Source organism: Suncus etruscus, chromosome 7, assembly GCF_024139225.1.
Source record: "Suncus etruscus isolate mSunEtr1 chromosome 7, mSunEtr1.pri.cur, whole genome shotgun sequence".
Classification (NCBI taxonomy): domain Eukaryota; kingdom Metazoa; phylum Chordata; class Mammalia; order Eulipotyphla; family Soricidae; genus Suncus; species Suncus etruscus.
In genome coordinates, this window is record NC_064854.1 from 48,453,374 (window position 1) to 48,469,805 (window position 16,432).

General features: G+C 33.9%; 1 protein-coding gene across 3 annotated transcripts in view; it reads left to right on the forward strand.

Moving 5' to 3' along the window:
• AKT3 (AKT serine/threonine kinase 3) overlaps positions 1 to 16,432 on the forward strand; it is a 344,608-nt gene that overhangs the window by 260,180 nt on the left and 67,996 nt on the right. For all 3 annotated transcript variants that reach the window (XM_049776508.1, XM_049776506.1, XM_049776507.1), the window contains one exon: positions 7,994 to 8,208. In XM_049776508.1, the coding sequence (XP_049632465.1) occupies positions 7,994 to 8,208 (215 nt within the window). The remainder of the gene's footprint in view (positions 1 to 7,993; positions 8,209 to 16,432) is intronic.

Consider the following 16,432-nt stretch of genomic DNA (forward strand, 5'->3'; position numbering starts at 1 on the left):
GTTAAATTGTATTTGCTTTGGCTCTCATTAAATCTAAACCATTTTATGCAGTGCTAATTATTTAGAGTCTCAGCTTTGCTCTTGAGTTAGCAGTACCTGATCAACTTTCCAACTGTAAAACAGTTTGAAAATCAAATGTAGCCTACATGCAAGACCCAACAAAATTAAAAGTGTTAAGTACGTTTTGGCAGTTCACTTTTATTATGCCCAGTCCTCAAATGTACCAGCAGATAATCATCTGAATGTTAGTTATTTTTCACATGCTTATGTGATCACACAAAAAGTACATGCTAAAAAGAAGCAGATGGTGACAGATGGGGAAGGTTGAATAAGGTGGTTTTGGAAACCTAGAGAAATGCACTTCTATAATAGTGTAAAAATAAAGATTATTTGATAATCAACTTAAAACTAACAAAAGATTGTACAAAATGATTTGTTTGTTGGAAAATATATAATATCTAGTTGTGGTTGCTGTTCAGAAAAAACTATATAATTTGATTTAAACCTAATCTGTTATTTTGGTGACTAACAACACATTTTCATGCATTCTTAGTTTTTATAACCTCATTTTTAGAAATGCTTACTATAATTTTAATCACTTTTGTTCAAAATATACTATCTTTAGATAATTTAATATTTTGTGTACTATTCATTTCAAGTATATCTGAGACTAAAATATTTTGTTGCCAAAATTTACTCAGTTTTGATGCAGTATATGTAATATTACAGATAAAAATTAAAATCTATGTAAATTTAAAGCAAAAGATAATAATTGCCTTCTTAGGAATGCTTTAAGTTCATAATAGGAAAAGATAAATGTAGTTGCTTTATGAAATAGTAGAGGTGGGGAAAATCTGAGTCTAAAATGGAGTTTTTATACTCCATTAACCTGAATTTTATATTTTAAATATAACAAAGAGGGGCCGGGCGGTGGCGCTAAAGGTAAGGTGCCTGCCTTGCCTGCGCTAACCTTGGACGGACCGCGGTTCGATCCCCCGGTGTCCCATATGGTCCCCCAAGCCAGGAGCAACTTCTGAGCACATAGCCAGGAGTAACCCCTGAGCGTTACTGGGTGTGGCCCAAAAAACCAAAAAAAAAAATAAATAAATAAATAAATAAATAAATATAACAAAGAATATAAATTATATTTTTGGTGTCTATCATTTCTTCTGAAGTGAAATAAAGGTTTAGAGTTAAAAGTTCATAGTTACTTATGTTTTCACATATTTAAATTAAAGTAATAACACACAGTAATATTTTGATTTTTATCTCAAACAAAATTCTAGTGTTTTGTAATAGTCTGTGAAACTAAATCTAAAGTTTCTACACTCTCTGTAAAATTAAAGTTGCTCTAATAACCATTCTAAATCTGTGAACTTTAATAATTAATAAAAATATATAAACTTTTCCTATGGCATCCTTGAAAACTTTCTTCTTCCTGATAATTCTGAAGAAATCTTTCACCAGTATTAGTGGAAATTAATTTAAATATGACTTCTGCTTTCCAGTTAGAATTTATGTTAAAGACATTTTATTTCTGTATTCTTACTATTTCTAACTATTCTTTTATCTATTAATATTACAGAATATTCCATTTTATTTCCAAATTGGATATTTTAATTGTAACTAAAAAGGGGTGGGGTTTTTTTTTTTTTTGTTCAATACTAATGCCTTTCTATATTTTAAAGCAGTGGCTTTTACTTTCTTAATAGTCTGTCACTTATTTTGGTTTTGTTTTGTTTTTATTTTTGGTTCTCACTTGGCTGTTCCCTGGACTTACCCAAGGCTCCTAGATCTTTGCTCAGGGGTACTCCTGGCATTGCTCAGGGAACCATATTGCAATACTGGGGATGAAACTGGAATCAGCCACATGCAAGGCTCGTACTGTTTCCTTTTGCCAATTTCTGTAGGAGCTCCTTTTCACCTCAAGTTCTTTTCAGTATTACATGATCTTTTGGCAATAGTCATAACATTTTCAGTTCTTAAAATGATTATAGATTTCTCATACCTAAAATTTAAGTTTAATTACCTGAAAAAACTGCATATTATTAAAAACACTAATTTTAGTGTTAGTTTTTACATTGGTTCAGAGACTCAATTCCTTGCAATTCCTTTAGGATTAAAAAAAGTACAGATATATCTTGGAATAGATGTAATATAAACATGTAAATGTTGCCTTTTATAGCCATAAGTGCTTTTTGAATCATGATGTAAATTTTTAGTTCGGTGTATTTGGAAATGTCAATAAATTCACAATGAATAGAATTTAAAATTCATTTTCAAGAATTATTAGCGTGGGGCCAGAATAATAGTACAGCAGTAGGGCATTTGCCTTCCATGCAGCTGACCTGGGACAGACCCAGATTCAATCCCAATATTCTTTTTTTTTTTTTTTTTTTGTGGTTTTTGGGTCACACCTGGCAGTGCTCAGGGGTTATTCCTGGCTCCAGGCTCAGAAATTGCTCCTGGCAGGCACGGGGGACCATATGGGACGCCGGGATTCGAACCGATGACCTCCTGCATGAAAGGCAAATGCCTTACCTCCATGCTATCTCTCCGGCCCCTCAATCCCAATATTCTATATAGTCCCCAGAGCCTGCTAGAGGCAATTTCTGAGCGCAGAGCTGGAATAACCCCCGGCATCACCAAGTTGGCCCAAATTAAAACAGGCAAACAAAAAAGAAGTATTAGAGCAATTGATAAGCCGGTATAAAGTGTGTATTTGTAAAATGAATGTCAAGAGAATAGAGAACTTGTAATTCTAATGAATAAAACATGCACTTTTCTGAAATTGTATGAAATTGTAATACTTAGAAACTAGATTATAAAATTTATGTTATGTTAAGAATATTTAAAGAATTTCTACAAAGTATCAGAATACTTATGTTTTTACATATAGAACATCTATGCACATATCAGTTACCTGAAATATAAAGTTATTAGGAAAAATTTTTTGAATTAGCTGTAATTGGTTCATCAAAGTTCGCAGTTTACTTTCACAGTATAGGTGTGCTGACAGTTTGTTTAGATGTTTAATTTTCCCCCATCTGTTCTGTCAAGATTATTGATTGAGTAGTAAGCCACTGCAGGGCATATGTAGTTTCCTTATCATTTGGGCTTTGGGTATATTATATGACTTGGCGAGCAAGCTGACAGAGATGTAACCTCAACTTCCCAATAATTCTAATTACTAATTAGAATGAAATGTTTTTTGAAAGTGTCCGTTAGTCAAATATTTACATTGGGTTCTTTAGTTAGTGTTTTAAAATATTATTCAAATGTTTAATATTTTCTCATTTATTTTTACTTAATTATATCTTTGACTTGTAGCAGTTCCCATTCATGGTGATTATTTTAAAATATTATTAAATGTTAATTAAATCTTATCTTTCTTCTATCAGAAAGAAGAACCATGTCTGACTCTGTTGAAAAATTCAAGTTAGATCTATTTTTTTTTAGAACTTGATGTTCTGGTAATGATATGACATGTCCTTTCATCATTTTTAATGTATTTATACTTTTACTGCCCTTCTTTTTAATTTCTGGGCATTTGTGTTCAGAGTAGCTGCATAATAATATACCTCAGTAGTTACAGAGGGCAGAAGGAATAGAAAGGAGCACTAAGTTTCTACATAAATATTTGTGCCTAGAATTTAGTTCGCATGTCAATTACATTGATTCTATAGAAAGAAACACTTTCTTGAATATTATTCTTCAAAATAAGTCTTCTGGTTAGGAACAAGTTTTGTTCATATTTATTTTAAGTTATATGATAGGTTACATTGTTATGGAATTGAAACATTCTTTATTATATTATTGTACTTCAATGTTACTGTTTACCATACCCTTAGATCAGTCTTTCTGACAACCAAGTAAAAAAAGAATCATCAGAGATAGAAGGAAATTACATGTATTAAAGAGTAACTTGGAGGCAGGTAGTATGGCCCAAGTAGTACAGCATATGCTTTACGATTGTCAATCCCTGTTTCAGTCCTTGTCACTAAATACCCATATTTTACCACCCTGCTGAGTGTAATGCATCAATCTTTCTTATTTTTTTAATTGAATCACCATAAATTACAAAATTACAGTTATTCATGATTGAGTTTCAGGCAATTTGAGTTCCAACACCAGTCCTTCACCAGAGTCCTCTCCCCCCCACACCCAGATCCTTAGTTTCCTTTCCACCCTCCAGCCTACCTCTGTTACTGTCACTGTTTTTCTTTTAACACACTGAGGTTTTCAATACTGTTTCTGATGAGATATCTTGTATATCATTTTACCTCCTTTCAGCTTCCTGTCCTTGCCCAGAGTGAGCACTTCTTCACTGTCTTAGTGGTTCCTTCTTGGCCTTAGGCTTCCACCCCCCACTCAACCTCCCCAACATCCCCAAAGGCAAACTTCCTACTAAGACCAGTTCTCCTGCTCTTTGTTTCATATCAGGAATTAGTTATTCTCCTATTGTGTGTTCTCCTATTCTCCTATTAGTATCCCTCACTCAAGTGAATTCTTTCTGTCTCTCTTCCTCTAAATCCAACAATCTATTAAAAAAGAATGTGGGCCAGAGAACTAGTACAGGAAATAAGACACTTTCCTTGCCTGTGACCTGCAAGTGTGACACAAATAACCCCATAAAAAAATGAACTAATAGTTATGTTTATGCTTGAATTTTGATTAAAGATGTTTTTTGAAAAAGAAAAGTTTTTACAAAAAACAGTGTAAAAGAATATTTGGGTTTGATTACTTTCAAGAATATTATAGTACTTCAAAATATTGTTTTAATTAGTTTACATTTTAGAGATAATGTTTCATATATATTAACATGTAAAGTATTGTTTATATCTCGTGTGTATTTATCTTCCAACTATAGGAGTTGAATAGAGATTTCTCATTTTAACATATAATCAAAGTCTTGACTAAGAAGCTGACTTAATCTACTAGGGTATTTTCAACATGACTTAAGTTTACATGTCAATAAGATGTTATATCAGCTTTATTCAGCACAGTGTTTCAGCACATGGTTCTCTCTGTAGTATTATATATCAATTAAAACACGTGTTTAAACTGGAAACTACTTACTTGGGAAGTACTTATTTTGCAAAGCTACATAAAAATATATTTTATCAGTTTTGATTCAATTTTTAACAATGCAGTTTTATTTTTTAGTTGCTTGACTTTTCAAAAATAAAGCTCTTTTATGTATTCTCTCTTCTGGCTGCCAACCAGGTATTTAAACAAAAAATAAAGGTTTGCCAGTTTTGCCAGCTGGGGATGAGAACTCTCGGCTGGTGAAATGTGGGTTCAGGAGGCAGTTAATCCAGCTTTTATGCTTTTTATGGTTTTGTGAAGAAAAAAAGGTTAAAAACCACGTTTGGCACTTTTTCATATGTGCCACTGTTTCATTGGTATTATAAGAATACAGTATAAGCTTACTTAATTTAAATGATTTTGGTAAATTTTTATTATGTAAAATCTTGTATCTGTTAAATAAAGACCAACAATAGCATATTCTACTAATTGAATATGAAATTGATTCTAGAATTTTTAAGTTATTTAAAGGCTACATTTGTAGTGGTCCTTTTAAGTACACAAATATAAATCTTCATTCTCCTTTTACATGTACTTATGTTAATCATTTAAGACAAATCAAACTTTAAATGTTTTGAAGAAAGATGATAAATCAGAATTTTTTCATTTGTTTTGATGTACAAAAGATATTTTGGAAAAATGATGAACTGGGCTTGTTTTCATATCTTGTCAATGCAGATTCTAGTTTTTCTTTAGCCACAATAAAAGAAAAATAATGCAGTTGAGTTTATAATAGTTTGATACCTTTCCAAAAACACTGTTTAAGTAGACTTTTTATATAAAGAAAGTTTTTGAAATTTTATTCTCTATATTGAAGTACCTTGAAATATCAAAGTGCTATTCATAGTATTAAAATGTAATCCATCATAAATGTAACTGAATTTTTTGTAATTTAAACATAAAAGTCACATATTAATATTTATTGAACTATTTATTCAAACTTAGAATGCTTGAAACATGAGCACTGCTTTATTTTATTTTATTTTATTTTATTTTTTGGTTTTGGGGTTACACCCGGCAGCGCACAGGGGTTACTCCTGGCTCTATGCTCAGAAATCACTCTTGGCAAACTCCGGGGACCATACGGGATGCTGGGATTTGAACCATCATCCCTCTGCATGCAAAGCAAATGCCCCACCTCCATGCTATGTCTCCGACCCCTTTATTTTATGTTTTTTTATTTAAGCACCATGGTTACAAGGTTGTTCATACTACATTTTTTTCACAAATAAAGTTGTTCATGATTGAGTTACAGTCATACAATGTACAACAACCTTCACCATTCTGCTACCAATGTCAAGTTTTATTCTTACCCTCCCTGATTCCCAATTACCTCTCTCCACCCTCCCCTGTCACCTGCTTCTAAAGCAAGAACTTTATCTCTTTACCTCCTCTTTCGCTTTCTCTCTTTCTCTCTCACTCTCCTTCACTCTCTCACTCTTATGTGACATTGTGGTTTGCACTACTGTTACTAAACAAGTGCAGTGCATGTTCTGTTCATAGTAGACCCTTCTTTACTCTTCATGGCAAGCTTCGTACTGTAGACTGGTCCTCCTGTTCCTTTTGTTCCTCCTTCATCTCTATTGTCTCTGGATATAATCCCCACATTGAGGACTTGAATAAATTAAATTTTCTTTATCTGGCCACAGCTAAGATAGTCAGACAAAATATATAAAGGAAGATTTAAGACTGTTAAATGACAGTAACTGAAAATGTGGGAAGTTTCAAACAGGTGAAGAAAATTCCATTGGATGAAATACATATTTAATAAATCAGTAAAATTAATCTTTTCTGAGATAAATGGAAAGCAATTGGGTTTCTTTTGTGGATGTGTTGATCTAACAGAGCTTCATTTATATTTTTGTTTCTTTATATATTCTTAATATATTTATTAAAGTCCAAGTACAAATATTTTATTCATTTTATTAACTGAATATTTGCTGAAATAATTTAACTATGAGGGAACCATCAAAAATTTTAGGATATACTTTTATTGTCATAGTTTTCATGCTTGAGGTATGCCATGACCAAACCAAAAGTTTGCCATTTAATTTGTTTGATCCTATTTTTCACATTTGCGTGCACACACACATACATACACACACAAATTAATTTATAATAGCTTATTTTGTAATAGTTTTCAAATGACATATTTGAAAACTTACATGAAACTTATATGACTGGGAATAGCCTGCAGTGATGAAAGGTCATAGGTATAAGACCTGTTGGAACTATATTCAGTCTACTTGTCATCAGGGATCAAACTTGAGGAATGTACTCTAAGGCACTAAGCTATCTTCATAGACTCTAATTAGTAATTCTTAACACAAGAATGTATTGTAAGGCATGTTTTAAATGTTCTATAATCAGCATGGTTTTAACTATAATAGTTAAATATTACTTAATATTCATATTGCTGGAACCAGAATAGAAAACCAAGTAGGTCTTAGAGAAAATCTACAAATATTCTTAGAGTATTTGGAAATTGTTGAATGACATAGCCCTTTTTCTATACTTTATGTAAATATAGAGAGAATATTTTATATATTTGGTATGACTTATGTGCTTTTCTTTAAATTTTGTAGAATGCTTCACACTTTAAATGACAAGATCTCAGAATAGCCTAACTAGCTGAGGATTTATTTTATGTAAAAATATTATGTTGTATAAACCTTAACTTAAACGGTGAATTGTGACCCTGTATATAACTAAAAATGGGATTGCAAAAAAATCCTAAACATTAGTGTTTTAAGATAATTAAGATTTGGCATAATATCAAGGTTATATAAAAGAATTATTGGGAAAAAGTGGACATAAGTTGAAAAAGTTTAAGAAGATACTTTATAAATAATACTTTAAAAATTAAATTCCTAGTAATTATTATTTTTACTGGTTTCATTTTTAGGTATTAGAAGATAATGACTATGGCCGAGCTGTGGATTGGTGGGGCCTAGGGGTTGTCATGTATGAAATGATGTGTGGGAGGTTACCTTTCTACAACCAGGATCATGAGAAACTTTTTGAACTAATACTAATGGAAGACATTAAATTTCCTCGAACACTGTCTTCAGATGCAAAATCATTGCTTTCAGGGCTCTTGATAAAGGATCCAAATAAACGGTAAGCCACAAAGAACACTGAGAGTTAATGATAAATATGGTTGAAATTGTGATATGGGAATTAATTTGAATATAACTGACTCCAAGAAGCAGTGTGTTTGTTGTAGGCATTTTTCCATGAAGGGATTGACTTATTTTTAACTGTTTAATATATAGTACATTGAAAATATGCCTCAGTTCTTTTCTAGTATGAATATTTTATGTAGATTTTTAATAAATTTTGAGGGTTTTAATCGTATATAAGTGAAAATTATCTTTTTTGCTTTGGTTCCTTCTCTTTTGAGCTTCTTTTTCGTTTCAGTCTTTATAACTGGGCCTTTATAACTCTTGGATTATGCTGTAAAAAAATGAATCAACCTTTCTATATGCTCTCCTTCCATTCAAACCTATACTCTACTAAGATACCTACTTTGTTCTTTTGGGGTATATGGTATTTGGTCTGTGTCCAGTGGTATACAGAGCTTACTTTCTGCTCTGTGCTCTGTACCTCTCCTGACTAGCTCAAGGTACTATATATTTTGCAGGGAACTGAACCCAAATCATCTGCATGCAATACAATACAATACATACAATACAAGTACCTTACTGTACTATAAGACTTCCCTCTCAAGACATTCTTTTCTATATGCAGGGAAAGTATTAATGAAAAAAAACACTGAATTTCTGGGGGTTTGTAGCTTTAATAATTAATGAAAAATCCTTTTGTTGCTTTTCTTAATGAATTATATTACTTGTTAATGTTTAGATCTTACATACATATTCTAAGTTGTTAAAAACAAATTAGCTTTAAGTGTTCTTTTTATACATTAAGTATATATATATATCTGTTTATCCTTATAGCTATATATGCCTTTTCCTATTTTTCTGAACCTTTCTTGTATATCTGAATCATCTTGTAGATAAGCCATTTTGTACATATTAGGTCTTACACAACACCTCACAAAATTGTTTTCAACATTATGTGTAGGATTAATTCTCAAGAAGTATTTATTGACAGGTAGTTACTTAAAAAATAACAGAATTCTAAAAGATGCTCTTTGCTCACATTAGAGATTATTTCTATTGTATTGTATGTTTCTAGCTTTTAATTCATGAAGATCAAAGTTTACCTTCAGCCAAAATCAGTAAATACAACTTAACAAGGGTATCATCTGTTTGCTTTATAAAAAATATTAAAAAATATTTTAGTTACCCTTGTAATTGAGATCTTTCCTAACAATTGTAAAGTGATTTTGTCTTCTTTTTTCAGGAAAACTGCACATCTCCTTGCCTACACCATCCCCACTCCTACCCCACCCCCATTGCCAGTAGCCTTGTAGGGTAGATAGTGCCGGTATTTTTTTCATTTATATAGAAGGAGAAAACAGGCTTGGAGAGTTATTTATTCTATGTGAACTTGTTCTAAGCCTCAAAAATTTGTGTAGAACAAGAGTATGAATTACGTTTCTTGTGTCTAATTTGCTCTATTCTTTTGGGACCTCCCAAGAAGTGTTTTTGGGATCCAAGGGCCACTCTCCAAATTGCCCAATTAGATCAAACAGTTGAAAGTTAAGACTCAAAAGGATTATGCTACCTGATCCCTGTGAATCAGTGACTATAGGGCTATGCTGGTTAATTCTTACTATGAAGTGCCAGACTTACATATGCAGACATCCATTCCAAACCCCACTGCTATCTCTCTGGAGCCCTAGTAAAAGTATTTATATTTATAAATAATTTTTTTTTATTTTTTGGGCCACACCCGGTGACGCTCAGGGGTTACTCCTGGCTATAGGCTCAGAAATTGCTCCTAGCTTGGGGGATCATATGGGACACCAGGGGATTGAACTGCAGTCCGTCCTAGACTAGCGCCAGCAAGGCAAATGCCTTGCCACTCCATGCCACCACTCCAGCACCTATTTATAATATTATATATTTTGTATATATATAATTAAAATATATAAATATTTTACTTTTATAGTATGATTTTGCATCATTTTCTCAGTAGGTTCAAGTTTTTTTGTTTCGTTTTGAGGCCACACATAGCTGTTTTCACAGTTTACTACTCGATCTGTATTAGGGACCACTCCTGGTGCATTAGGGACCATATAGGGCTCTGGGGATCGAATTTGGGTAGGTCACATGCAAGGCAAGCACCTTCTTTATACTGTCTCTTGGCCCCAAGTTGTTTCAAGTTTTGAATTTGTGTCCTTAATGTGATTTCATATATATATAAATATATATATATGACCTTTTTAGTTTAGTTGACTCCAAGGTACTTAGTTTTCTGTGCACAACTATGCATGGGATTGTTTTTTAATATCTTTCTTTTCTCTTTCATTAATTGTGTATAGCAAGCCATAGATTTTTGCATACTAACTTTGTAACCTGCCACTTTATTGTACAAGTTTATTGTTTCTGGAAGCTTATTTGAGGAGTCATTAAGATTTTCTATATACACTATCATGTCATCTTTGCTTCACTTCTTCCTTTCCTATGTGGATGCACTTGATGTCTTTTTCTTGTCAAATTGCTACAGAAAATACTTCTGATATTATATTGAATAGAAGTGGAGAGAGGAGGCAACCTTTTCTTGGGCTAGGTCTTATTAGAAAGGCTTTTAGTTTTTCCCATTTCCAGGGATGCAAGAATAGTTTAACATATGTAAGTCAATCAATATAATACACATAATAACAAAAGAAAAAACACAAACCATATGATCATATCAGTAGAGGCTGAGAAAGAATTTAACAGTGTCCAATACCTACTCATGTTTGAAACTCTCAACAGTATGGGAATTGAAGGAACTTTTCTCTGTATTGTTAAAGCCATTTATCACAAACCCATTGGAAACATGGTGTTAGGGAATTTTTAAATAGGGGTAAGGTTTTTTTTAATAATAATAATTGTTATTTTAACCAAAGTGGATTATATATCTTTCACAGTAATATTTTAGGTACATAGTGACATTGAATCAGGGGCATTCCCAATGCCAATGTTGTCCTCCCTTCATCCCTGTTCCCAGCATGCATCCTATATTATTTCCCTCCTTTACCTCCTGGGCTGCTACTATAAGTGGTCCCCTCTGTATCTAGCTTGTTGTAGATTGGGTTTCGGTTCTTTTGTCGTTGGCTTTGGATTTGGTGTTAAGTCTGATCATTTTTTATTTCTACTTAATGATCAGATAACTGTTTGGTCATGGTACCCTTCATTATTTCCCCTTCAACTTGTGAGGCGGAACAGGATGGTTCAAGTTATGTGGTTCTGTTTGAAGGAAAGAAAAAAATAAAATGGGACAAAATTAAACAAGCAAAAAATGGGTGGAATCCTTCAAGAGGCTATAAATATCAATTTGAGAAAGGGACAATTGCAGAAGAGCAAAACAACAATATAAAAAGAAAACTCAAACAAGAAATTCAAAAAGTACTACAGCAAAAAGACAATCACCACACAATAACCATGGTCCTGAAATAAAAAAACAGAAAAATCACACACACACACACACACACACACACACACACACACACAAACACAGAAAAAAAATAACAAAACCCAAAAAAAATTTTTTTGTGCTGCTGCTTTTATTTTATTTTATTTTGTTTTTTTGCATGGGCACAGTAAATATTGGGGAGACTAGAAAGGGAATTCCCTTGGCCTAAGAGATACAGGATTTCTCCACCCTTGAAGTATATTGTCATAGGAATAACTAACAACTCTATACATGTTCTTTTACTCTCCCCTACGTCCTTTTGTAGTGTCTGGAAACTCAGCACCATCGTAGATGGTATCTAGAGATCTTGGTATCTGTACAGGTCAAATGATGGAACCCAGGATGGATGGAGTCTTTCTTTATGGTTCTAGAAGTTCTGTTCCATCAGTCTTCTGAAGTTGGTGATTTTGGTTTTTGCACCAATCCTAGGACAAAGTCTAGGATAAAGTCTTTCATTATGTTTTCAGAAGACCTGCTCAGTTGCAGTTGTCTCAGTCAGACCTGGAATTAGAGATCTTGGTTGTTGTATAGAACGTAGATCAGAGCCTAGACTAGGGTCTTTTTTATTGGTCCCCAGATAAGTTCTGCCCAGGTATGGTTGTCACAGTCAATCTTCTGTAGATGGCAATGTTGGCTTTTGCACAGATCAAAGGATGACATGTCTTTTGATTTCGTCTTGTCATTAGGTGATAAAGTAAGACAACCTGCTCTTACATCAAGTTGTTGCCATTTCCTCATTGTCAGGATGTCAATCAAAACTGGCGCCTGTTGATGTCAGATCAGTAATAAGAATGTCCCAGAGGGAGTTTGGTTCCTGGAGCTGTTGTGGAGAATTGTGTCAGTTCTATGTCTAGGATCTAGAGTTCGGGGTTGGACGGTCACTGTCTATTCCCCCGGAGTTTAAATTGGGTCCACATCACATATATTCAAGGTGGGAGGTGCCCTTGTATTGTAAAATGTATAAATTCTTATCCCTAGTAGATAAATTTTCTATACATAAAATTTCCCCCTTTTTAGTATGCCTTTGCCAGAAGTAATGGTGCAAGAAGAAATATAGAAATACTATATTGCTGGTGCATTTGAGGGTGAGAGTGTCAGACTCCATCATCTTTGTGCCCTGGTTTTGACCTGAGTTATTATCCCAGGCAAGACTTTTTCTTGTAGGTTTTTTTATTAAGCAGAACCAAAACAGGTGAAGTTAAGGAAGAGAAGAAAACAAAAACAAGACAAAAAATAAATATATATATATACTTATATAAATATAAATAAGGGTTTTAATAAAGTAATTAAAGGAACAAAGTGATGCAGGAGACTACCTTCCATTTGGGGATAAACAGGTTAAGAAGTAGAATTATATAAGTCTTAAATTTATAAAGGAAATATAGACTTCCCCGTTGTCTTTTGAGATATTCTTGTGGAGGTGGAATTCAGGGCACATTTTTAATACACACCCTGGTCTTTTGAGGTTGAGAAATGATTTGATGCAAAAAGAGTTTGGGTAGAGTTCTTGCACTGGGGATCCTCTCATTCTGAGTCCGGGATCAAGCAACAGTCTACATTCGGTAGGGGAGGTTGAGAAAGAGAGCCACAGAGGTGTGTCAACCGGAGTGTTGGTTGTATAGTTTCTTGCCAGGGGATGAGCTGTGGGGCAGAGTGAGTGTCTCTTTGCTTGGGAGCTGGGTAATGGCTTATTGGGGCAGGAGGCTGGCCTTGATACCTAATTGGTTAAGAACTGAGGGTTAAGAGCGCTAATAAGGGGCCAGGCGGTGGCGTTAGAGGTAAGGTGCCTGCCTTGCCTGAGCTAGCCTAGGACGGACCGCGGTTCGATCCTCCGGTGTCCCATATGGTCCCCCAAGCCAGGAGCGACTTCTGAGCGCATAGCCAGGAGTAACCCCTGAGCGTCACCGGGTGTGGCCCAAAAACCAAAAAAAAAAAAGCGCTAATAAGGCAGGATATCGTATTGGAAATTGAGAGGGAAGGGATAATAGGATTTCTGAAGGGGGCAGGAGGGATAGTATATAGGAGGGGATATAAATACACTATAGGCATGAACTATTTACAATTTAACTTTGGCTCTCATAAAGGAGTCCTCTCTATGTACACATGCCCACATAAAGGCATACATTAGTGATTTATTCTTAAGATGTTCTTAGAGATCTGACCCTGATAGAATGGGTCTGAGCTCTTAAGAATTCTTTGAATTAAGATAATTAGGTATAGTTTAAGAAAGAGGAAGAGAGAGCAAAAGATAAGAGAGAACAGAAAAATAGGTAAATATAGTAAAAATAAAGTAAAAATATTAATAAAGAAGATTGGGTCAGTGCATCAGAGTTGGGAGGTTTTTCCAGTATCTAGGCATTTTATCACTGATGGGGTTGGGCTTTGCTAAAGGTTTTAGGGTTAGATAATGGCAGGAGCAGTTTAGGATACACATAGGTTTCACATCTTGAGTACTAAGCAATATGTTAACGAGGCCTACCTATGTAGGTGGCTACCCTGTGTAGTATGTGTCTATTGCATCTTATCTATCGAAGTTTCTTTCCTAAAGAGAACCTAACAGTGTGGGTTTTATTTGACATAGATTAAGTTGATGAGAAGGAGGAAGAAATGGAAGAAGAAGAAAGTTCCTGGCCTTAGTGGAGTAGCTTTCAGTTTTTCACCATTAAGGATAATGTTGGCTGTGGGTTTTTCATAGATAGCTGTAACTATCTTGAAGAAGGTTCCTTCCAGTTCTATTTTGCTGAGTGTTTTTATCATGAATTGGTGGTATTGGATTTTGTCAAACACCTCTGCATCTATTGATATAATCATGTGATTTTTGTCTTGTTAATAATTTGGTGTATGATGTTGATTGATTTGCATATGTTGAAGCATACTTGCATCCCTGGTATTAAACCCACTTAGTCATGGTGTAATAATCTTTTTGATATAGTGCTGGATTTGGTTTGCTAAAATTTTGTTGAGGATTTTTGCATCAATGTTCATTAGTGAGATTAGTCTATAGTTTTCTTTCTTGGCGGTGTCTTTACCATCTTTGGGAATGAGTGTGATATTAGCCTCATAAAAAAATTAAAAAGGATTTCTGTCTTTTCAGTGTTTTGGAAGAGCCTGTGGATCAGTGATAGTAATTCTTCTTAGAATGTTTGATAGAACTCACCCATAAAACCATCTGGACCTGGACTTTTATTCTTGGGGAGTTTCTTAATTAAGGATTCAATATCCTCGGATATAATTGGCCTCTTTAGGCTTTCTACATCCTCCTTATCTAGTCTTAGAAGATGATATTTTTCTAAAAACTGTCAGTTTCTTCTGGGTTCTCTAACCTCACTGAGTATAGTTGTTCATAATAAGTCCTCATGATGTGTTGGATTTCTTGGGTTTCTGTTGTATTATCTCCCCTTTCATTTGTGATCCTATTTATTTGGTATTTTCCCTCTTTTTTTTTTTTTTTTTTTTTTTTTTGCCGAGTCTTGTCAGTGGTCTATCTTGTTTAGTCTTTCAAAAAACCAACTCCTGATCTCATCGATTTTTTTATTGTTTCCTTAGTTTCTATGTTGTTTATTTCTGTTTTGATTTTTATTATTTCTTGTCTTCTGGTTCTGTTTGGGTTTCTTAGCTGCTGTTTACCAGCTCCTTAAGGTGTCCCTTTAAATTGTTGATTTTGTGGTTTAACTCTTTCCTCAGATAGGCCTGTATTGCTGTGAGTTTCCCCCTAATTACTGCTTTTCCAGTGTTCCACAGATTTTCACAGTTGTCTCTTCCTTATTGTTTGTCTCAATGAAAATTTTTATTTCTTCCTCAGTTTCTCTTTGATCCAGCTATGGTTTAGTAGCATATTGGTTAATCTCCAGGTGTTGTATTTTCTCCATAGTTTATTTTTTAAAGTCAATCTTGATCTCTATTGCATAGTAATTTGATAGGGTTCTTCTAATAATCCTTATATTTGTAACTTTATGCAATTTAGATATATATCTTAAGACATGGTCTATTCTGCAGAAGGTTCCATGTGCACTTGAGAAGAATGTGTATTCTGCTTTCTGGGGTTGGAAGGCTCTATATCAATACATTAGTCCTAGTTCTTCTAATGTCTAATTTAAGGCTCTTATTTCTTTTCTAGTTTTCTGTCTGTTGGATCTGTACAGTGGTGATAGGTGAGGATTAAGATCTCCTACTACTATCACATTTCCTTACATATGGTTCTACAGGTTTGCGAGCAGATGCCTTATATATTTTGCTGGCTCTGCATTTGGTGCATACATATTGACAGAGTTAGTACTTCTTGGTCTGGTATTCCTTTGATCAGTAAGTAGTGACCCTCTTTGTCTCTGATCACTTTCTTGAGGTTGAATGCAATTTGTTCTGATAGAAGAATGGCTGTCCCAGCTTTTATCTGTTTTCCATTGGCTTGAATAATTGATTTCCATTCTTTTATTCTGAGCCTGTGTCTATCCTATATTTGTAGGTGTGTTTCTGGCAGGCAGCAGAAATCCGGTTTTTGTTTTTTAATCCAAGTCTGTACTATGTGTCTTTCAATGGACGAGTTTAGTTCATTGATATTAAAGGAGATTATTGACAGAGAGGGCTGTTATGCAGTTGTATTGTGTAGGGTGGTTGTTGTTACAATCGGGAGTTTGGGTTGTGTAATTCATCTCTGAGTGGATCATTTAGAATCGATTTTGTTTGCTCGAATAATGTGTTATTTTTTGTCTGAGAATGTTTTTTTAATGTAATTTATTTAAACACCTTGATTACATAC